The sequence below is a fragment of the Misgurnus anguillicaudatus genome, chromosome 8 (assembly GCF_027580225.2).
Source record: "Misgurnus anguillicaudatus chromosome 8, ASM2758022v2, whole genome shotgun sequence".
Classification (NCBI taxonomy): Eukaryota; Metazoa; Chordata; class Actinopteri; order Cypriniformes; family Cobitidae; genus Misgurnus; species Misgurnus anguillicaudatus.
The window spans coordinates 36,896,299-36,920,032 of NC_073344.2; the positions used below are offsets into that span (position 1 = coordinate 36,896,299).

The 23,734-nt window shown below is 37.5% G+C and overlaps 2 protein-coding genes across 3 annotated transcripts; one reads left to right on the forward strand and one right to left on the reverse strand.

Annotated features, from left to right (window-relative positions):
• Nucleotides 1-220: 220 nt before the first annotated feature.
• arl6ip6 (ADP-ribosylation factor-like 6 interacting protein 6) lies at nucleotides 221-18,779 on the reverse strand. The gene is made up of 4 exons (XM_055213314.2): nucleotides 18,290-18,779; nucleotides 18,146-18,199; nucleotides 17,916-18,048; nucleotides 221-4,186 (listed from the first exon to the last, which is right to left on the reverse strand). Exons 1-4 carry the CDS (start codon nucleotides 18,561-18,563, stop codon nucleotides 4,093-4,095), a joined length of 555 nt encoding a protein of 184 aa, XP_055069289.1. The 5' UTR covers nucleotides 18,564-18,779; the 3' UTR covers nucleotides 221-4,092.
• Nucleotides 18,780-19,045: 266 nt separating this feature from the next.
• Nucleotides 19,046-23,732, forward strand: LOC129450497 (uncharacterized). Of its 2 annotated transcripts, none has more exons than XM_055213313.2 (5): nucleotides 19,046-19,147; nucleotides 19,792-19,942; nucleotides 20,114-20,733; nucleotides 22,802-22,955; nucleotides 23,134-23,732. In XM_055213313.2, the coding sequence occupies exons 2-5, from the start codon at nucleotides 19,876-19,878 to the stop codon at nucleotides 23,592-23,594; spliced, it is 1,302 nt and encodes a 433-aa protein (XP_055069288.2). In that variant the 5' UTR covers nucleotides 19,046-19,147; nucleotides 19,792-19,875; the 3' UTR covers nucleotides 23,595-23,732. The 2 variants fall into 2 exon arrangements, with proteins under 2 accessions (XP_055069288.2, XP_055069287.2); XM_055213312.2 differs by having other exon boundaries at nucleotides 19,083-19,225.
• The last annotated feature ends 2 nt before the right edge of the window (nucleotides 23,733-23,734 follow it).

A 23,734-nucleotide genomic window follows, 5' to 3' on the forward strand; every position in this document is an offset into this window, starting at 1 on the left:
GTAATGGTAAAATGTTAGTGCAATAATAACAGAAAGCCTTTTAAAAAGACAATAACTGGGTAACAAAGAGTCCCTGACTATGCCACTGTTATTCCAAATGATATGTAGTCCATTAAGAGTCATTTTGTATGTAAATTAGGGAAATTTAAGAGATGAAAGTGGTAAAAATACTCTTCATGAAATAGTTTTGTTTGTAAAAATGTGTATATAAAACAAGAAATGTATTTTTTTACAAATATTTTTACATTTTAATTTTCAAAATATTAGGTCACCCAAAAGTGAAAATTCTGTAATCGTTTTCCACAGTATAGAAAAAATAAGTAATGGTGCTTTTCCTTTGCATAGTACCCCACGGGTTGGGTCAGGTCAGCTTAGTTTTGGGGGCTTTTTTACTGCACTGAAATACTGAACTTTTTGGTGTAGTAATATATATTAGATTAACTCTCATAATTTCTACATAATAATATTAACATTTATTGAGAACTAGATTTTCCTAAGTAAAATGTTGATAAATACACAATTAATTCATGTAGAAAATGAACTGTGTAGGAATATTAAGTCGTATTAGATATTTTCTTGTATTATTTAACTGTTTTATAGTCACTGCACGTAGTCCTTAAATAATTAAGTACATTTTAATCAAAATCTTTAGCAGATTCAAGTAAAAAAATCTTAGTTAATTTAAACTTAAGAATATCAAATCTCAAATATTATTATTTTTTAAGTTTTATCACAGAATAAGAACTGATAAGAATTTAACTACTTAAATATTTGTTAATAAAATGCCATAAAGGTTTAAGCTCTAATATTATTGATGTTGTTTTGTTGTAAATTATAATTTTGTGAAGTCACCGTTCGGGTGATCAGTGTTTCTTTACACGAACCCTGTTCGGAACATTATATTGTATTTCTCTCCACAGTGCTGACAATGCATGTCAAAAATTGTTTATTCAATGATGAATTTTGTGTTATAATGCAATTTATAACCCTTAAAATAACTAAGTCCATAGAACTATGTTAAAGAAAAAAACAAACAGTAAATACGATTTACTAATTATTTTTAGGACAGCAATGCTTTAAAGGGGCATTCAGTAGGATCTACCCCCATCTAGTGGTGGAATTGTATTTTCCATTCAAACGAACAGTGATTACTAGCTCCTCCCCTTTCCAAATGCGTGTTTCAACTACGGTAGCCGTTATGTAATCACTGATCTCCTTGTCCGTTGCAGCTGGTTCACGTGTTCTGAATGAAAACGCGTTGTGGAAACGCGTTGGTAGGCTAGTGCTTTTTGTCCCTCTCTGCTATTATAGTTTATCAATACGGCGGAACGATATGGATGCCTCCTTGGACTTACCCGTTCAATGTAAGTAAAGAGGAGAAATTCTAAGCTTACAAACAAAAGTCAGATCACTGGCAGAGGTCATTTGACACCAACGAGGACATATTTATGAATAAAGACATTGATTTTGATTAATAAAACACTTAAAATCCTACTGATTGCCCCTTTAATTAAAAATAATAATAATCAATAATAATAATAATAATAATAATAATAATAATAATAGACTTTACCTGAACGATTAAAATAAACTTACTTCTAAAAAAAATGAAGTAACATTTACTTAATTATTTAAAAAGTTTTTCTTGCATTATCAAGTAGATTTTATTTGATTTTAGTATGCAAGTTGTACTTAAAAAAGCAGTAAATTTTACGTAAAAAAAGTTCGTGCAAATTGTTACGAGGATTTTTTAAAGTAAATTTTACAAGTTGTTTTTATCAGTGTGTGTACAGTACGTAGTACCCGATACGTTTTTAGTACCACCTCAGTTGAGGTTCCAAGCAAGCTAAGCTGATACCAAACATGAAAACAGTGTAGAATCGTCACTACCAGTAGCACTGCAAAACGCAAGATTAGCTTTACCTTCATGCTTGTGCTGTCTTGAGCAAACCTGTTGTCATCTGTGCTTTGTTGTAAGTTCACAAACACCCTTTTAGCCGTGAAATACATCCACAGGCTAAAATTTAGGAACACCACACCAGTGTTTTCCTTGCAGTTTGTGGCAGCACATCCACATCGCGCCTGTCCACATGGCATTTAAGTGGAGCGTGTCGACTGACGCCACTTGTGTTTGTACACAAACTGTTATGTGAGAGAGGGGTAGTGATAAACACAACGTGCAAACATCTATTTGTGGCGGACTGACAAATAAATGAATGTATGGGAAACACTGCATTCCAACGATGCTCCCTCCCACTTTTTGAATGATGTCACCGCAGTAGGCAGCGCAAACATAATGACACGCCTATAAACCCTCCCACTCTGAAGTGTTACTAAACTTAATTAAAAAGCTAACCAAGCCAAAGTAAGGTCAGCCAACACGACCTGGCCCGTGGGGTAGGGGTGCGTGGGGCACAAACTAATGCAGGGTTAATTGTAACCCGTACCGTTTACATTGTTGCACAGGGTTGAACGATTTGTTTTTCCAGTATTTTTTTCACACTGCCAAAAGAAGAATTTCCAAATTTATGGAAAGGTATAATGTTTTTCCATAGAGTTATTAATGAAAGAGTGTTTTGGTGGCATGTAAGTACATTTTTCATATGTTTTTTCGGTTTCTATGTTGTGTGTGTAAGATACCAAATCCAATGCTATGTCATATTAATCAGTGTCTTGTTGACTAAAACATAGCATCGTTTTAAAATATGTTTGCAGCTCTTAGCAACTTTTTTTGTAGGCTTGAAAATATTTTCAACCAGCAAGGTTAATTGTAACCCTGTGTTACAACTAACCCCTCAGCACTTACGATATGAAAACAGCTAACATTAGCGTAATTCTTGTCGTTGTTTTAAAGAGGCTACACACGAATGATTGCTAGCTGCCAACAAAATAAATGTGCCTTTATCAAAAATTGTGTCAAAAAGAATTTTGTTCATATCTTTAATATTGATTAAATAAGGTCATATCAAAGATTAAAATCATAATTAAATTATTGGCTTAAATCAGAATTTGATTGTCATTATCTCAGAATTTGATTTTGAGACTTTAGTATGGTTTTTACAGACTGGGTCACATATAATTTTTTTTGTCATAATTGTGCTGCTTTTTCTCACATATTTAGACATTTGTTTCCATTTATAATTGAATAATGGTTAGATGAGGGATGAATAGTGTAGATACCTGTCTATTATAGACAGATATTTAAACAATATCCACTTGAAGTTACAACTAACCCCCTGCCTGTTACAATTAACCCCACCTATGGGGTAAGTTGTAACGTTTGCACTTCTGTTGTCCAAGAATGGTTAGTAATAGAAATACACTTCAAATGTTAATTTTGTAGCAGAGATGTGTGTTCTGCTTGTGTAAAAATATAATTAAAACTCAAATATTATTTTAGTGATTGAGCCAAAACCAAAAAGCGTTAGGTTGTGGCCTGCTCTCCCCTACTATGCAAACGGAAAGCGCCAGAAGTTACCAGGTTGACTTAATTCCCGCTTATTCAGCTGAAAATTATTAGTTAACCCAATATTTTTACTCATTTACTTATTTTATTTTTTTAAAGTCAAACCAACAAATCTTTTTTTCACAGTGCAAGCCTTGTTTTATATAAGGTTTTTAAAAAGAAAGTCTTAAAAATATTTTAAAAAATACTTTAAATAATTTTTCCAGTGGCACCAAATAGTATCATTTTAAAATTTTAAACATTCCCTCTATCTGTCATTGGTAGGGAAAAGATATAGCCTCGCCTCCCACTCAAACCATTTTTGAGCCAATAAGGACAGCCTAGTCTATTCAAATTTTCAAGGACTAAAAGAAGTCTGTCATCTTTTTAAATATTTTTGTTTCTAGTGACAACCCTTCCCCCCAGATATTTAAGCAATTCCAGAGCAAAAAATTGTAGCAGTGTAGATATTTATTAAACGACCTCCTTTTGTGTATCTTCTGTCACAAAAGACAGTTATTACATGATTATTTATTTATTCATACTTAGATTTTTGTGTTTGCTTTTTAGATTCTTTATTTCTCATGATGTTTTCAGGATCGCCCATTGATAAAAGGTGAGGTCAGTTGAGACGTGTGTGTCTGGCGTCAGATGAGATACCATATAAGAGTGAGCGCAGCCACTACGCCGTTGAGTATAGCCATGCTGTAGCCCATGTGGAAGGAGTGTCCGGTCATTCGCCTGCAAAACACACACAAGCAAATGGCATTACTACACACAAACTTCAAGCCACAGCTGCATAATGTACTGCCACTTTCCTTTAGCACTCAGTTTTCTATTCCCTGGACTCCGATGTATCCAATGAGGTTTAAAAGCACCACAAACAAAACTGAGGACATGTATGGACCACGGACAAGTGTATTGATCTTATCAGTTGGTAAATAGTGTGCTTTACTAAAACAGAGATGGCCATAAAAGACCCATTATAAGTCATCCGGATGACCCATGTTACACCTGGGAGTCCTTTTTAATGGATAATATAGGGGTGGTTTTCCGGGCAGGGTTTAGATCAAGCCAGGACTAGGCTTTAAGTTATATTAGGACAATAAAGTAGTTTTTAAAACAAGATGCACACCAGTATTGTGGGGGTTCTCATTTCGCAACTTTTGCTTTTTTATCCAGGTGCGTGAGCACCGCAAACGGACAAATTGTTTTCAGACGACATGTTTTTCCTGTGGCAGCTCCCGTAGCTTCTCCTTGCATTTCGAAATTGAGATTGATCTGCTAGATGCAGCTAAAAACAACTCACATTACCGTGGGTTCACACCAGCCGCGTTTGAGGCGTCAAATTCGCATCTACCGCGTCCAGTTTGCCGCCTGAAAATTTTGAGTTTACTCGCTTCATTCGCGTGTGAAATTCTACTCATTGAGACATTCACATCATGGGAGGGGCTTCTGCGACTCCGCTCGTTTCCTGTTATCACGTCACTACTAGAGCAAGCTTCTGATTGGTTAACACGGCATGTTTTTGTTCCAAAGTTCAAATTTTTCAACTCGCGCGTTTGTCGCAGCAACGCTCAATTCGCACAAACTAGACGCGCGAATGAGGAGGAATCGCGTCTACCGCACCGCGCTAAACACCTCATTCGTGCCGCAAGACCTCCAGACACGCATCAACAACTTTTTGACTTAACATTGACGCCTTTACGGCGGCTGGTGTGAACGCAGCATAACACCTTTAAGTGAGTGCTTGACTTATACCTTAAAGGTGCAGTGTGTAAATTTTAACGGCATCTAATGGTGAGGTTGCGAATTGCAACCAAAGGCTCAGTCCACTGCTCACCTCTTGCTTTTGAAACACAGAGAACCTACGGTAGCCACCACTGGACAAACATGTCATCGCCAGAGACAACTTAGTAAAAAAGTTTGTCCGTTAAGAGCTTCTGTAAAAACATGGCGGCACCAACTTGCGACTTCCATGTAAGGGGACCCTCGGTGTATGTAGACTAAAACGTCTCATTCTAAGGTAATAAAAACATAACGATTCATTATGAAAGGTCTTTATACACCCCTGATAATATAGTTTTGTATATGATTTTGCATTTCTGTCAAGAGATCCTTCTAAAAATTACACACTGCACCTTTAATGCATTCATTATGGCAACATTAAAAACATCACATGGGATCTCAATTGGTTATCACATCAACTAGACTAGATTAAAGGATAATTCCGGTATTTAACACTTTGAGTCTCATTTCTGGTTTGTTTTGGATGAACTACAGTGATGGACACAGAAATTTTGACAATGGGTCGTGTCTTGAGTTTTTGACTAGTTTAGAAGCGTCTCTTGACTGCTTCAGAATGGAAGTCAATGGTCATGCACAAACATGTCATTAAAACAACACTTAACGTTCATTTTCAAAACTGTGCTACTTACCTAGAGGTTCGTGGTGTTCGTTGATGATTAAAAACAAGTTGTGTAGCGAAATACAGTTTCTGTCGTGTTTTATTTGGCATTTTGTAAAATTCCATTGACTTCTCTTGGAAGACGCATTGCTCGCTGATATATCACTCCGCCGCCGGGAAACAGAAAAGGGACTGTTTACATGTGGTTGTAGTTTTTTCGCTCGGTTTCTCTCAGAAGAAATTTTTCCCATATTTGTAGGGCTGGACCAGAATATTCGAATATTCGTTCCGTGGGATGACATTCGATTTTCAGTTTTGAGATTCGAATATATATATAAATATTTTACAGCGTTAATGCAGAGCTTTTGCCAAGCAGGAAGTGCGCTTCACGCTCCCGCTCTACAGGTGGCGCAGAGAGACCAACATCCATAGCCAACAGCCACCAAACGACACCAGTGGAAGATCGCCTCAAACGGAAAACGCGCTTCCTGCTTTGGCATTCACGCTAATAGTGTTGCAAATAACGTTCAGTTTCTTGCAAAACTGATTGATTTGCTTCACAAGACGTCAATATGTCACACGGAGTTATGGGGGATTACTGTTGTATTGGATATATAGGCTTTAGCTCTTAAAGTGTGCGGATCTATTGACTTGCATGACGGAGCACTGGGGTTTCTGCAAAATATCTTCTTTATTGTTCTGCTGATGAAAAAAACATATTGGATGGTGTAAGCGTTATAAATAAACTTGATTTTGAAAGTATGCTACCGTTTTATTACAGTTTGTTGGACTACGTTCATTCATGCTTCAGACTCAAATATAGAGCTGAAGTATATACGCGGTTGTGAGGTATCTGAAAAAATAGTTCCACTATAGCAAATAACACGGATTGAAATCATACATTGCGCCAATTTATTTGTTTTTAATCATCAACGAACACCACGAACCACTCGGTGAGTAGTACAGTTTTGAAAATGAACGTTAAGTGTTGTTTTAATGACATTTTGTGCATGGTCATTGACTTCCATTCTGAAGCAGTCAAGAGACGCTTCTAAATGAGTCGAAAAGTCAAGACACGACCCATTGTCAAAATTTGTGTGTCCATCACTGTAGTTCATCCAAAACAAACCAGAAATGAGACTCAAAGTGTTAAATACCAGAATTATCCTTTAAGCATCTCTTGCCTCGTTGTTACAAAGCAGATATGTCCAAACCAGAACACCACATCCTCAGATAGGACGGCACAGTATTAGTTTGTGTCTATTAAACCCTTTCTTCTTCCTCAAGCAAGTTAATGCAAGGATAATTTATCTAAAAGACAAACATTATGTTTATACTCACACATTAACAACACACTTTAAACAGACTTGATACGGAACATTAGGACATCAGGCCTTTCCCATGTATCTATGAGAAAAACAGTTTGGGGACAGCTTATAATTAAGGCCATCCATTCGGATAATTTACCGGCTTGAGATCTAATCAAGGAATGACGAGACTAAAAACCCAATGAGACCAAAAGAGACTAAACTAATTAGTATTAGCCAGTTCATTCAGCGAATCAATTTCCGTGGCGTCAACTCCCTGAACCTCACCTACGACGAAAGAAGAAAATGTAAAGCTTATCTACTGAAGACAGCCACAAACAACTGACTGTGACCATACATACCCACTGATGGAAAGGTTGGGTTTCTATGGAAACAAATCGATGGGTGCATTATAATAATGTGTGTGCATTTCTGCTCAGAGAAGCAAAACAAAAGTGGCAAAGCGTCTGTGAGTGCACGAGTCATTTGAGGATAAAATGCCAAAAGTCTAATTGTACGGACCGCCACTGCGATGCAATGCAAACAGGCATCGAGACAACGCTCGGGGAAGAGGATGTGTGTCTACCCCTGCTGTTTTGTTGTGTTGAAACGGAGCCATGCAAGCGTGAAGGAACAAGCGGACCCAGTCACAGTTCTGTAAAGCTATGGCAGGGGTCAGTCAATACCGCCCCATCCGGCTGCGAGCTGGTCGATAGCCTGTTTGCGATCCGAGCTGGCTGTGTAAGTTGGGTTCAGGGAAGGCATCATCAGACCGCTGCTGCGCGATTAGATAACCAACTCGCACAGTGATGGAGTGACCCTGGGTTTTATCGCAAAGCCTCCAGACACAATCAATAACGTTCCTCCCAGCAGCCAATCAGGAGTCTGGTTATGGATTCATAATGCGAAGCAGAGCTTAAACTCATTTTTGAACTCATAGGAGAGATATTTCAGCTGGCTTCAAAGGGCCAAGTCTGTCTCAGCATGCAAGATCTTTCCGAGCAATCTGATGAGAGCACAAAATTACTTTGTACATGTAAAACTTCGCAAAGAACATGATGTACAGTATGGCCAAAAGTGATTTCCATAAGGGGGATTTGGGGAAGGGGGACAATCACGCTCGGGCACGTTTCAAGGCAACCTTGCATAATTGTGAGTGCCTTATACTATGCAACATGCATACACAATATTTAATGCACCCTTTTGGAAAATGTTTAAATAACGTGAAAAATGTCAATTTTTAGTTTCCCACTAAAATCTATCTTACCTGAACACATGTGATCAGCTCAACCTAGACAAATCATAAAACGAATGTAAACAGATCCTATCAGATTTGACACCATTTTAAATGTCATAAGTATACATTACTTACAATTTAATGTCAACTGCTGCTGTAAGTCTCTCTGCTAGCAAGTTGTTTTATTCCACAAAATCATTCACGTTATCATATTTAGTTCTGTTTTAGGTCACCATTCAAAAGTCATTAGAGGCGTTTAACATTCTAGTTTCCTTTTAAACTTAATTAAAAAAGCTCTCGTCATGACTAAATCATTAAATCACTGAAACTGAAGTCTGATAACTTTTAAAAATGGCAACAGCCCATCAGCTTTTCTACTGTACACGTGTCTCACCCCTCCTACCTTCGGTACACAAAGCTCCAGGTAATAAATGTCAGGAGTACTAAGGTCAATAGAAACATAACAGAACTCACGGTCTGAGGGGCTCACGGGGCGGCTTAGACCTTCACAACACATCCTTCATTTATGCAGTGGGTTGTCACTGAAACCACTAAGGGAGTGTGACTAACGTTGTCATGGCAACTTCTTCCTGCATCTACACTCATTATTTTACCGCAGTGTCATTTGGTTTACTTAGTTACCATAGCGATGGAATACAATTTTTGTGGTGCCCAAATGATGAATGTGTTAACACGATGCCAGGTTTTGATGTTGTGTGGGTGCAGGATAGAGAGTACAATCATTATAAAAATGAGAAAACGGGCATTCTTGAAAACTTGTTTGTAGCACAGCAGCAAACTTGTGGCCAATAGGTAAAGACAGCATGTATAAGCCGGATAAGGCAAGTCTGGTTTTCAGCACTCAGCAAGACCATCCATTATCACAACTTGCCAGAAAGCAAAAATATGTGAAATTAAGATGGATAGAAGAGGGCTTAAATTTTGTGTGTCCAAGCTGGAAACTTTTCAAAAAGTTATTTTAGCACAAATAGAGTAAGAAAATCTATGGTGTTTCTGTATATCAATGGGCAATTGTCAATTGTCAAATCTTGCGATACTCTCCAAAAAAAGGTACAAACACCGTCACTGGGATGGTACCCATTAAAAAAAGGTCATAAGATCCTACCGATATGCATGTAAATTAGGGCTGCAATGATTAATCGCGTGTCCCATTAAAAATGCCTCTGATATCGATTCAGTATCGATTTTGAATTGATTCTGTGTTTCATGCAGAGCTTGTGCGTGTACTACGACATTTGGTCAGCAGGAAGTCCTTATCAATCTAAAATCATTATGAGTCGGAGTCGTTTATAACGTGCATTTAAAAAAGCAACATTCGTTAAACAAAATTATTCAAAATATTCTTTATTATCATAAAGGGAAAATACCTGAAACCATTTGAAGAACAGCGATATAAATATTCCTATAGACATTTCCTGGAATAGCGTTTGTAATGCTACTTCTGCACGAGAGCGCCCCCCTGGCTTTCGGATGTGCTGGGATTTCACCGTAATCCATTAAAATTCCTTCACTGAGACAACGCACATTTGCACGATTAACCGTTACAGCCCTAAGGTAAATGTGGTACCAATATAAACTTTTGAAGTAATAATATGAACTCTTTATGTACAAAGGTGTACTTTTTGAAAGGGTAGTGACAGCTTTTGCACCTTTATTCTGAGAATGTATATAGTGCTTTCCAAATACATGCATTACATTTTTCATGTTACAGCAGGATGAAATTTAACAAGAATAGTTCACCCCAAAAAATAAAATCAGTTCACCCGCAAGCCATTTTAGGGCTATGAGATATTCTTCACCGCAGAACACAGTTATTGTTATTTTAAATAATATCCTGGTCCTTTTTAATGGCATTGGATAGTGTCCCAATTTTAAACCTCCAGGAAGCGCATCCATCCATCAAAAACTAATCAATATGGTTATTAAATGTCTTCCGAAAAGCGTTAGGATCTTTCTTGTAAGAAAAATATTTCAACTTAACTCTCTTGTGAATGCTTATACAGCCAGTGCCAGTGATCATGGTTTAAAAAGTTTGAAATATATTTTTACTTTACAAAAACCCATCGTTTTATTCCGGAAGACATTTAAGTCTTAACCAGGCAGCATTTTTATGATTTTCACAAAAGTTGAATGCCTTTTCAGAAAATGTTATTCTTTAAATATATAAACATACAATATGAAATGTAAAGAACACCCTCTGCTTTGAAAGAAAATGAAAACAGTTTCATCCTATCTTTATTTGTTCTCTTTTATCACCTCTCAAATATGGGTAGGTCTCTTTAAAAATACAACATTTTTGACAAAAAGTTTTGCTTAGAGATAAGATTCAGAATGATGATCAAAACATACACAGAGTTTTACAGGATTTGGATCCGTAAATGCTTTAGTGTTTATAAGGTGAGTAACAGCGGCACCTTGTGCGTAATAGCTGAAATATGTACTGCCGTAAAAACTCATCTTTGGCAATGAAGCACTTTCTCTTAATTGACAAGATAACTCGTCAATGGCATGGAAAGAGTTAATAACCGTATGAATATGTGTTTGATGGATGGATGCACTTTTTGAGGCTAAAAATTTGGGGCACTATCCAATGCAATTATAAAGCTAAATAGAGCCAGAATATTATTTAATATAACTCAGATTATGCTCGTCAGAAAGAAATAAGATATTTTGTAAATTTCCTACCGTAAATCTATCAAAAATAATTTGTAAGTGGATGCATAAGGATTTAATTTAGACAACTTAAAAGACAATTTTCTCAATATTTCAAATAATTAATAGCTCTGCCAAATATTGTCCTATTCCAATACACCAATGAGAAGCTTATTTATTTAACTTTCCGATTATGTATAAATCTCAATTTCAAAAGAATTACCCCATGACTGGTTTTGTGGTCTAGGGTGACAAAGACATATCATCATATTGTATTAAACACAGACACAGACAAACATAAGCTCATTTGCAAATTATCCATTTTTGGAATCACCAAAAAGAGGAAACTGTGTGGCTTGGGAAGTGATCAAAAGACGGTGCCATTTCTGGCCCGGTTTGAAAGCAGAGCAGCTGCTAGACAGTCAAAGACTTAAAAGACTGTGCTACTGTCTGATGGTCTCTCTCTCACAGAAAACTACTTACATATGACTTCAATGCCATGCCTAATGATCTAGAATAAACTAGTGATGTGCCGATGTATCGGCCGCCGCTATTTATCGGCCGATTTTTGATGAATTTAAAACCATTGGCATATCGGCAATAGCACGAGAAAGGCCAATACCGATTGTTTATTAATAAACTGCATAAAGAAATCCATTATATGTAAAAAATTAGTTAATGTTGTTAATAAAATAAATGCTGAATAGCAAAAACCACCTTTGAAGGCTGTCATACTGTCTTATATTTGTTTTAGCTTAATTTGTGCCTCTTATTATGTTGGTCAGTTGAATGTTAATTAGATCCAATCCATGTTCAGTAAAAATAATTTGATGCAGAAATAAACTAGCTAATAGACCAACTGTATAGTATTGTATACAAGTGTTTAATATCGGTATCGACATTGGTATTGGCCAGAAGTTGTCTGTTTAAATCGATATCGGTCCAAACAAATCCTAGCGGTGCATCCCTAGTATATGGGGCGGCAGTGGTTGAGTGGTTCATGTAGGTTGTCTACAAATCGAAAGGTTGGTGGTTCAATCCCCGGCTCCACCTGACCAAGTGTCGAGGTGTCCTTGAGCAAGACACCTAACCCCAGCTGCTCCCGACGAGCTGGATGGCGCCTTGCATGGCTGACACCGCCGTCGGTGTATGAATGTGTGAGTGAATGGGTGAATGTGAGGCAAAATTGTAAAGCGCTTTGGATGGCCATTGGTCTATGAAAGCGCTATATAAATGCAGTCCATTTACCATTTACCATTTACCATAAACTAAAATTTTTAAAAAAAAAATTTAATAGGCTAACCTGGTTGTGGCGCTCTTTTTGTGGTTAACACTTTCTGCACACATCAGTTATATGCATGTTGATTCCAGAAAAGTCACAAAACTGTCCCAGTAATTGTTTCTGGGATCACTTGGGTAAAGGGGACCTATGAACATTGCCGTAACATTTATGAAACGCATACTGTGTGAACAAAAGTCAAAAACAATGCTTTAAGCTGCATTTTGTATTGAGGACGCATGTTGTCCTTCAGCTCTTTGACACAGGGATTTACAAATATGCATTCATGAGAAAAAAAGTCTGTGAACTTGAATAAAGCGGAGGTCAGGAAACACATCAATATCCACGCTGAAGCAGTGATCATTAACCAGCATAATAGAACAGCACGTCATGCACTTGTTATGATCAAATCATAAACAAAAATGCACACGCGTAGCTTCTCAAGATAGAAATCGCAGATAAGCAGCAAATTTAAGATGCTGGATATAAAATCCACCAAATGCATGACTACAAATTCAATGCTCGACAAACTAAATCTTTATGGGATGTGTGTGAACGAAGGCACAAATTCTGGAAAATTGTTGTCAGCGTGAATAAACCAAAATAAGACGATCCCCGGACCAGTCACGGATATATTTTCCTTGTATTTTCTGTAATCTGTGTGTGAAAAGGGCTATTGTAGAATAAGGCAGCAAAGAAAGTAAAGATCTGTGGTCAGGTAACCCAGAGCAGATGGCTTTGGATAAAACAATACAAAAAAGACGAGGAAACTTTTCCCCTCTTTCAGGACATTAGCAGCTGGGGCAAAGGACATTTAGACATATTTGATAGGGCTTAGAACCATGCAAAATCCCTGCGGACCAATTCCGGGGCATTTTTTGAATGTTCCGCTTGGTGCTAGTATTCAGGTCTGAAGATGAAAACCAATTACAGGAAAATTGCTTTTCTGTTCTCTCCGAGCTTGTGCTCTCGCCTGGCCAAGTCGAACCAGCGCAAAGAGATGAGAACAATTTTCTATTTTACCAGCTGACAAGCTGCTCAAGCACTGACAGCTTAAAACAAAATAGGAAAAATGGACGAATAACCCCAGAATAAAGAAACAGCCTTGATAACGTGTTTCTGTAACTCTTCTACTCTTTCAGAGTATTACACTGCTGAACCGATCTGGAAAACCGAACCACTTGTAAAGACGGCCTCACATCAATGACATCAAGCACCGGATTGATCACCTAACCTTTGAACTTGAGTTGATCAGCCAACTGCCACATGTAAATTTGTATAAAATGTGACCCTGGACCACAAAACCAGTCTAAGGGACACTCCACTTTTTTAAAGTGCCCATATTATGACTGCTTTTCCACAAGTTAAATAGGTGTATGAGTTCCATAAAGCATGTTTCAAAAGTTGTTTGCTCGAAATAGCTTGTAGGAAAAGATTGTTACCCATCTCTAGGAGCCTCTGTTTCAGTGCATTTCAGATTGTGCCGCTTTGAGGTGGTCATTACATATTTATGAGCTGCTGCTCCCTTGGCCACGCCCCATTTCTAACGTCACGTGCGCGTGCTCAGTGATATCGTGAGCAGTACAGACCATACTGTGTTATTATTTTTATATATTATTATTAACGGTTTATGTTGCCAACAGACAAATCAAGCAGAAAAGTATCACTAATAAGTTCACTCCAGGAGAAGAAACTCATGACACACAATGATTCCAGAGTAAATTGTGATGTAGCAGTTTCAACAATACACTCGTTTTCCCTGGACAATGCTAACATATTCCCGTTATAAAACATTTTCAAACGCATTTTTTTTGCAAATTACAGAAATTAAGACCCGGCGGGGGATGTATACTGCTTGTGGACCACGTGCTAATTGCAAGAAGCTAGCGGGAGTTCTGGACCGTATCTTGGGAAAGTGATAGAGACTCGGGGGTCTGCATAAAGAAATCCATTATATGAAAAAAATTAGTTAATGTTGTTAACAAAAGAAATGCTGAATAGCAAAAACCACCTTTGATGGTTGTCATGCTGTCTTCTTATATTTGTTTTAGCTTAATTTGTGCCTCTTATTATGTTGGTCAGTTGAATGTTAATTAGATCCAATCCATGTTCAGTAAAAATAAATTGATGCAGAAATAAACTAGCTAATAGACCAACTGTATAGTATTGTATACAAGTGTTTAATATCGGTATCGGCATTGGTATCGGCCAGAAGTTGTCTGTTTAAATCGATATCGGTCCAAAAAAATCCTATCGGTGCATCCCTAGAATAAACTAAATTTTTTTTTACAATTTTTTTTAATAGGCTAACCTGGTTGTGGCGCTCTTTTTGTGGTTAACACTTCCTGCACACACCAGTTATATGCATGACAAGCTGGGTCGGTAAGGCCCGGTCGCGGTTAGTTTGGCAAAACACTTTTAGTTTGACAAAGAACTATTACTTAATTTATGTAGAATTGTAAAATAAGCCGTTAAATTTTTTTTTACTTTCGAAACCACGCTGCAAACTATCTAGCCTGGAAAAAATATCTATATAGCCTAATGTCTACAAACAATATTAACATCACTATACATTTAAAAAGGTATAATTTACGGGATTAGCATCAATGTATGATCTCTGTTTTGAGATTCAGATGCTCTAGCATCATAAATGTAGTACTTTGTGACTTCTTACCTTTTGTGTTGATAACGATCGCGAATCGAATCCAGTCTGTTTCAGATGTGTAAATGATCCATGAAAGTCCAATAAAATACATTCAATGACCATTTTTGTCCACAAATGCGTATAATCCATGAAATATAGATATATAGTCTGTTGTTTACATCAGATTTCGCATGAACGTCTTATCGCCTACAATCTGAGGACTATTTGCGGTGGTGGGCGGGAAAATTCAAACGGAATGTGACGAAACGGCTAGTTACGTCACAACGGCGCTGAGTTTGAACTCGTGCAATCTGAGACTCAAGGCAGAGGACATTCAGAAACGTGTATCTCACTCAAAACAGCATGGATGGATTTTTTTCCAATTTTGTATGCGTGTGGAAGCATCAGAGACACAAAATAACACCAGAAAAGGTGAGTTTTTCAAATAGGCTCATTTTCAAGTTCCCCTAGAGTTATACATTTGATTTTTGCATTTGCAATCCATTCAGACGATCTCCGGGTCTGGCGGTACTACTTTTAGCATAGCTTAGCATAATCAATTGATTCTGATAAGACCATTAGCATTGCGCTCAAAAATAACCAGAGAGTTTCAATATTTTTTTCCATTTAAAACTTGACTCTTCTGTGGTTACATCATGTACTAAGACCGAAAATGAAAAGTTGCGATTTTCTAGGCCGATATGGCTAGGAACTATACTCTCATTCCGGTGTAATAATCAAGGACTTTTCTGCTGTACCATGGTACGCAATGATAATACGCAGCTCCCGAAAATAGTCCCCTTGGTTACATTCAATAGCAGGGGACTATTTTCGGGCACTATGTAATAATTTTGCGCCTGCTGCAGCAGACACTCTCTGGTTATTTTTGAGCGCAATGCTAATGGTCTAATCAGATTCATTGGATTATGCTAAGCTATGCTAACAGTGATACCGCCACACCTGGAAATTGGCTGAATGGATTCCAGGTATATTTGTAGCAATAGTCAATAATACATTTTATCAAATGATCCATTTTTCTTTTATGCTAAAAATCATTAGGATATTATGAAAAGATCACATAATATTTGCAGTTGCTAATGACTTTATTTGTACAACTTTATTCCAACAAACCATAAACAAAAGGAAAGCTTATTTATTCAACTATCAATCAATTTACCCTCATAACTGGTTTTGTGGTCGCAATCAAATCATTGTATTGTATTAAACACAGATACATAAAACATAAGCTAATTTGCTTGAACAGTTTTGGAATCACCGAAAAGAGGAAACTGTGTGGCTTGGGAAGTGATCAAAAGACGGTGCCATTTCTGGCTGTGTTTGAAAGCAGGGCAGCTGCTAGACAGTGAAAAACTTAACAGACTGTGCTTCTGTCTGATGAAAACTACTTACATACCAGCTTCAAAGCCATGCCTAATGATCTAATAAACTCAGACAGAGCGGCAAATATCCAAAATCACTACAGTATTTATTTTAGGAGAGAATAAAAGTAAAAACCATTCGGGTTTGTCCATTCTACTTAATCCTAAACCACACGTACAGGACGAAGCATCAACAATCATCCAGATGGAATAAATCTTACTAAAGAATTAAATGACAGAACCCAAACATTAGATTCAGCTGTACAGTAAATTATTTTGTAATTCTGCAAACTGTTTGAGAAGACAGTCTTTTTCAGATCCCCAATTAAAGCTTTTGGTCAGTCATTTCAAAAAAAAGGAAAAAAAACAGCATTGGCTATTAAAGCAAGATTACTGAGCACTAGCTTTCTTGTGGTGTAAAAGGCACGTTTAAATTATTTACAACATTTTGACTAATGATTGTGTAATTGCATGCATATAACATGCATTTTTATGACTGACTACAAATTAAGAGGTTTAAATAGTGATCAATTCTAGCAACTAAAATAAAAAATGCTGTAATACCAATTAAATAATAGTAAAAAAAATTATCATGTAATTGGGAAAAACCTCTGCTCAGGGACACAGACAAGCACTGTTGGCTTGATATACTGGGAGACTGCTGAGATTAGTTTAGGATTGTGTAAATCTGCCAATGTAGCTTAGCTTTTCTTGTAATTGTCCTGCTACAATCTTAAAGATGTCACTGTTTCAATTTTATGGGTGTGTGGTGCTTGGGTGCACTTGATACTGATGTTGATCAGTGATGTTGATACTATTTATCTATGCTGTTCACACTGCTGTTTATGGTATTTAGCACAATTAATCAAAAACTAATCAGGATTACAATTACGGGTGAAACAATTACGGTACATAAAATCGCCAAAAGCCTCAATTACGGCTATCCATTTGTGCTCATTTCTGTGTGTTTCAGCAGTATGTTTGGGCACCAAATACAGTCTTGAATCAGAGATTTTAAAGCGGACTTTTCATAAGAGTTTTTTTAAAATGTAAAATAAATCTTTGGTGTCTCGAGAGTATGTATGTGAAGTTCTAGCTCAAAATACCATATAGATAATTATAGCATGTTAAAATTGCCAGTTTGTAGGTGTGATCAAAAATGTGCTGTTTTTGGGCGTGTCCTTTAAAATGCAAATGAGCTGATCTCTGCACTGAATGGCAGTGCTTCGGTTGGATAGTGCAGATTAAGAGGCGGTATTATCCCTTTCTGACATCACAAGGGGAGCTAAATTTTAATGACCTATTTTTTGACATGGTTGCAGAGAATGGTTTACCAAAACTTTACCAAAAAAGTTACTGGGTTGATCTTTTTCACATTTTCTAGGTTGACAGAAGCACTGGGGACCCAATTATAGCACTTAAACATGGAAAATGTCAGATTTTTGGAACATTCGCGCAGGACCAAAGTGCTGTGTGAATGAGGTTTTAGTGTGTTTGAGTATGTGGTTGGTGTTTTAAGTGTACAATATAATAAAAAAGCTTACTTAAATCTGGCTGAGGAAAGAGGGGTTGGAGGAAACATCCCTGGCTCAAATGAGTCAAAGTAGGTTAGAGTCCATGAGAAACTGCAACACAGAAGTCCAGCAACAGAAGACAGGATCAAAATACTCCAAAACCCTACAGAAACAGTCAACATGCAACTTTTACAACATGCAATTTCAATGTAAAAATAATAATAATAATAATAATAAACTTGGACTAAATGAGCACCAACCCATGAGTCTCACTTCTGCTCCATCTTCAGTGGTTATCCTTTCTGCTCTTAAATCTATAGATCAGATAATTATGAATACTTTCATAAAGTATTGCACAACCTAGAAACTCCAGAAAGCTCTTAGGCAAAAGTGAAAATGCTCACCTTTTAATATGATGTACAAAAAGGAGATAAGCACGGCGATGAATGAGACAACGGCAATGCTGCAAAGCATAGAAACAACGCGAGCGGGCCACAGGTGTGTGTCTCTATACAGCTGCTGCCGCCGTCCAGGCGTTACCCTGCGGCTCGTGCTGCTCTCATCTAAAGCTGCATTTATATCCCCAAATGCGTTTCTTCGTTCTCTTAATCCATTATTATCATCGTCGTCCGAATAAATGTCTAAAGACTGCTCTGTACCCTCAGAAGAATGTAACATAGTGGCTTATTCAAAAGTTTCTAAAAATTGTTGGCCAGTGACTCACATCCTGCGTTTTGCGACAGTGTAGTGTGTTTCCGTTTCCCAGACAACACGGGAACAGGCTAGTGAGTTAGCGAGCTAATCAAACTTTTCTTAACGTTATCATATTATAAGTACAAATGGTGTGGTGCATGTAAAACTTTTATGTTTTAAGCAATGACGAATAAATGCAATCGAAAGTGAATACGTCTAAGCTCAACGTGTATTATATAAATAAATATAAGGCAGTGAAGTTTCAAAACATCGCGGTTTGTGCTTCCGTTTTGCGAAGCACCGCCTCCTGCAACAATTTTATCCAGTCGTAAGTGTTTACCCACCCAAATCGACGCTACGATTGGATGAAAGTTATTAAGTAATATTAAGCGTTAGACACGTTGTAAATATTCAGAATCATAATGTGTCTTATTCGGCAAGTGTGCTCACACACACAAAAGGTTTTTTTACAGGTACTCTGCGAAGGGTCGGTCTGTCTGCGAATAGCAACAGTGAGGCATATCACGACGGGGGCGTAACTCGAAGCAGGGGGCGTAACTTGAAGTTGCGTAAGTAATCACACAAATCCACGCGAGATCTCAAAACGAGATGTTGTATGCAAGATGGCCGCTCACATGAAGACAGCGGTAAGAATATTTTTTTACCGAGATAACAGTGAGATAAATGATAGTTTATAAGTCATTTTTATACAGTAGTAACACATATTGGTATTGTTTCTAGAGTTGATAAGTTATTAAAACTTAACATTCGTCGCTTTGCGTTGGTAAATAAAATGTATTATACAAATAATATTTTTTATAACGGGTAAGCTAGCTAGCTAAATAAGCTAGCTAGCCAGATGAATGTTATTAAAGCATCACATGTAAACAACGTTAAATTAAACAAAGACGTTTGAGTGTTGTGGGGTGTTTTTATCAAATGTTGAATAAAGTTGGCTGATGAGCCTATAAAAGTGACATCACGTACTGTAAGTTAGTTTTGACTGGAATGAAAACTGCATAGTCCAATGAATCATACAAGTGAGACTTGTGCCACTCTAATGGGTGCCCTTCAGCCTGAATAGAGTAGGCTACTTACTGAAATGACGTGGTTGTATTAACGTTACAACTTCATAGATCATGACTCTTTTGGAAAGTGTAAAGTGTTTTTGATGGAATGCTAATGTTATGAAAATGTTTTAATTTTCTTTCAGCTTCACCCAACAGTTTGTAGGGAAGGCATATTAAAGAAACCAATTTCTGAAGGCGAGTACTACAAATGCCAGTTCTGTAGCAAAATGGGAGAGTATGCATATGCTGTGGCACATATGCAAACCCACGAGAAGACAACTGTTAAACATGGAGGTATTTGTCAGTTGTTTATCAGTAAATGTTGCAGATCTTGTAAAATGTATTAATTAATGTTAAGCATTTTATTCCAGTGTTAATTTGTGTACGGTTTTGATTTTGATCATTGCCCATAAGAATAAATTATGTATGAGGTTTTTGTAAACCTGCATTTCTCTTTGATTGTAGGGTATAAAATTTACAGATGCCACTGTGAACGTTTCAAAAGCCAACATTATCACTGCTGCTACTGTGCGAGGATTTTAACTCGGCAAAATTTATTTTTGAACCATCTGCAAAAATGTGGGTTAGATAACCCATCAACAGTTCCCTGTGTTTCGGCACCCTCCGTCGTCTGTGCATCGTCCAGCGTCTCTGCAGCCTCCAGAGCTTCCGCACCCTCCAGTACCGTCTCTGCAGCCTGCAGAGCTTCCGCACCCTCCAGTACCGTCTCTGCACCCTCCAGCGCCATTGCAATCTTCAGCTTCTCTGCTCCCTCCAAAGGCATTTGTGCACCCTCCAGTGTTTCTGCAGCTTCCAGCGTGTGCGCACCCTCTATGGTTTCCGCATCCTCAAACGTCTCTGCAGCCTCCAACATCTCTGCACGCTCCAGTGTCCAGTTCTTGGCAGCTTGCAGGACACCAACTTCCTATCTAACAGTCATTACACTGTCTAAAAGTGATGACACACCTGCCTCATCTATTCCTGCCCAAACCACCTGTATGAGTAACCCAAAAATACTCAAGTCAAGGCCCAAAGGAACTACATGTGCATCCTATAATTTGATTGTGAACAAAAAAAATAACAAGGTACACATTCAAAGATGTCACTTATCGGCAAATACAGATTTAATAGCAAATCACCATCTTCCATTCCTATGCATAGACTAGGGATATCACAATTCTCAATATAACATTGAACCATTCGGTACGACATCCACGCTCCAATATATGCACGTGAGTTGCGGTTTTTCAGTTTATGTGTCCGAATACATCTATTTTATTAGTCTCTGTGCATCTGTTCATGTGTTGGCAAATCCATGTGCATATTTAATCACTATGCGTTAAAGCTACAGGCGCTTAATTATGCTTGCGATGCTGGTGTCATGGGACGTACACACCAAATGCAATTTCAATGATTTGCGCGAGTAGATTACGTACAAAGTCAATGCAAAGACGTGAATAGACGCGAACTCGCGCAGGGTGATGCGAATGACGTGAATTGGGTGCCACAATTCCTGCGAAAAGGCATTTTTCACCTCAAAATCGACAAAAAATTCAACTCAAGCAAAAAATTTGCATGACACGATGTTAAATCCCGCAAGTAATCTAGAGTGAGAAACGCAATGTGTTTAGTGTGTAGGCAGCATCAGATTTCACTGCCGTCTTTAAAATCTGTAGAGTTGGTTCATTATTAGCGCAAGTAGGTTACATACAAAGTCTTTGCAATGGTGCAACTTTGCTTGGGGCGATGCGAATGCGTGCTAGTTGCGTCAAATGCATCATTTGCGCAAGCTGAAAAATTTCAACTCCAGCGGAAAATTAGCATGAAGCTAAGCTAAATCCTACTAGTTATTTATAGCGAAGAACGAGATATGAATATATGGTGTACTGTGTACACGGCATAAAGTGGTGTCGCAATTTACATTCTAAATGAAGGCTACTGTACTGCAGTAGTTTAGTTAAATTTCCTTTAAGTATAGGTATAATTATTTAAAATGGCTAATTTAAGTTTTCATGTTGGTTTATTTTCAAAATGTATCAAGTTTATTTTTGGTTTTACATAAAATAAAAATAGTTTAACGTCTCAGCATTCCTGTCCCTTAAGCATAGATAGACTAATGTTAAAACACTTTTATGGGTTGTGTCATCTGAACGGAAAACATGGTATAAAAACCAAGGTATGTTTTGAACCATTGACTGTATTGTCGCATCCCTAGTACTTAGTGAAATGACATGGATGTATTACACATTCACACTGTAAAGGTGAAAACTTGGATCAACCTAAAGAAAAAAAAAACACATTTTTTTTCAGTATTTTACTATGTTTTTACCTCAACTTTTTATACATACCTATTTTTTCAATGCTTGCACTTAATCTTTGTACAGCACGTGGTGAATGTGTTGGCATTTGGCCTGGCCCCATTCATTCCTTAGAATCCAAACAGTGATAAATTTAGAAGCCACCAAAGACTTCCATGTTTTCCCTATTTAAAGACTGTTGCATGAGTGGTTGCACGAGCAAGTATGGTGGCACAAAATAAAACGTGACGATTTATACGGATAAAAAAAATTAAAACTATATTGTATGGCGGAGGTGCACTTGGTTTGCAGCGCTTCGGCCTTGGTGCGCAGTAATTTTGAGTTTGAGCGAGAGGGGGAGTAGTCAGGAGTGATGATTTTGCTGCGCGCCAGGGACCGACGTGCTGCAAACCAAGTGCTCTTCCGCCGTACAATATAGTTCTCACTTAAAATTTCCTTAAAAAAATTGCTACATTTTGTTTTGTGTCACCATACTTACTCGTGTAACTACTTATGTAGCGGTCTTTGGGTGGGGAAAACATGGAAGTGTTTGGTGGCTTCTAAATTCATCCCTGTTTGGATCCTGGGGAATGGATGGGGCTAGGCTGGATGCTGACACATTCACGATGCGCTGTACAAAGATTAAGTGCACATATTGAATAAGGATGGGTATGTATAAATTAGTCTAATTTGAGGTAAAAACATGGTAAAATATTGAATAATGGTGGTGTTTTCCTTTAAACCATTAAAACAATTTCAACTTAAATTTTTTAAGTTGATCCAACTTTTCACAGTGTAGAGAAAGTGTTTTTGATGGAATGCTGATATAAAAATAAATGTTTTAATTTTCTCTCAGCTTCACCCAACAGTTTGTAAGGATGGCATATTAAAAAAACCAATTTCTGAAGGCCTTCAGAACTACAAATGCCAGTTCTGTTGCAAAAGAGGAGAGTATGCATATGTGGTGGCACATATGCAAACCCACGAGAAGACAGCTGTTAAACATGGAGGTATTTGTCAGTTCTTTGTCAGTAAATGTTGCAGATCTTGTTAAATGTACAAATTGTCCGCTAGTACTGTTAAGCATTTTATTTCAGTGTTAATTTGTGTACAGTTTTAAGTTTAAACATTGCCATAATAATAAAGTGTTTGAATGTTTTGTAAACCTGCATTTTTCTTTAATTGTAGGGTATAAAATGTACAGATGCCACTGTGGATTTTGCAAAAGCCCTCATTATCACTGCTGCTACTGTGAGAGGACTTTAACTCAGCAAAATGTATTTCTGAACCATTTGCAAAAATGTGGGTTAGCTAACGCATCAATAGTTCCTTGTGCTTCTGAACCCTCTATCGTCTCTGAGTCTGCACCCTCCAGTGTTTCTGCAGCTTCCAGTGACCAGTGCCGGACAACAACTTCCAATCCAACAGTCACTACAGTGTCTAACAGTAATGACAAAACAACCTCATCAACTTCTACCCAAACGAGTAACGCAAAAATATTCAAGTCAATCCCCAAAAGAATTACATGCCCATTCTGTAATATGATTTTAAACAAGAAAAACATCAAGGTACACATTCAAAGACGTCACTCATCAGCAAATACAGATGTAAAAGCAAATCACCATCTTTCATCCCAAAGCATGGACTAGGGATGTCACAATTTCATATCCTATCATTCTCCATAAATTGTATGAGCATTGGTCCAGTTACTTATCTATACAGCCACTTTAATTGTATTGCCCAAGTTTTCCCCATTTAGGAACAATAAAGTTTTATTGATATTATTATC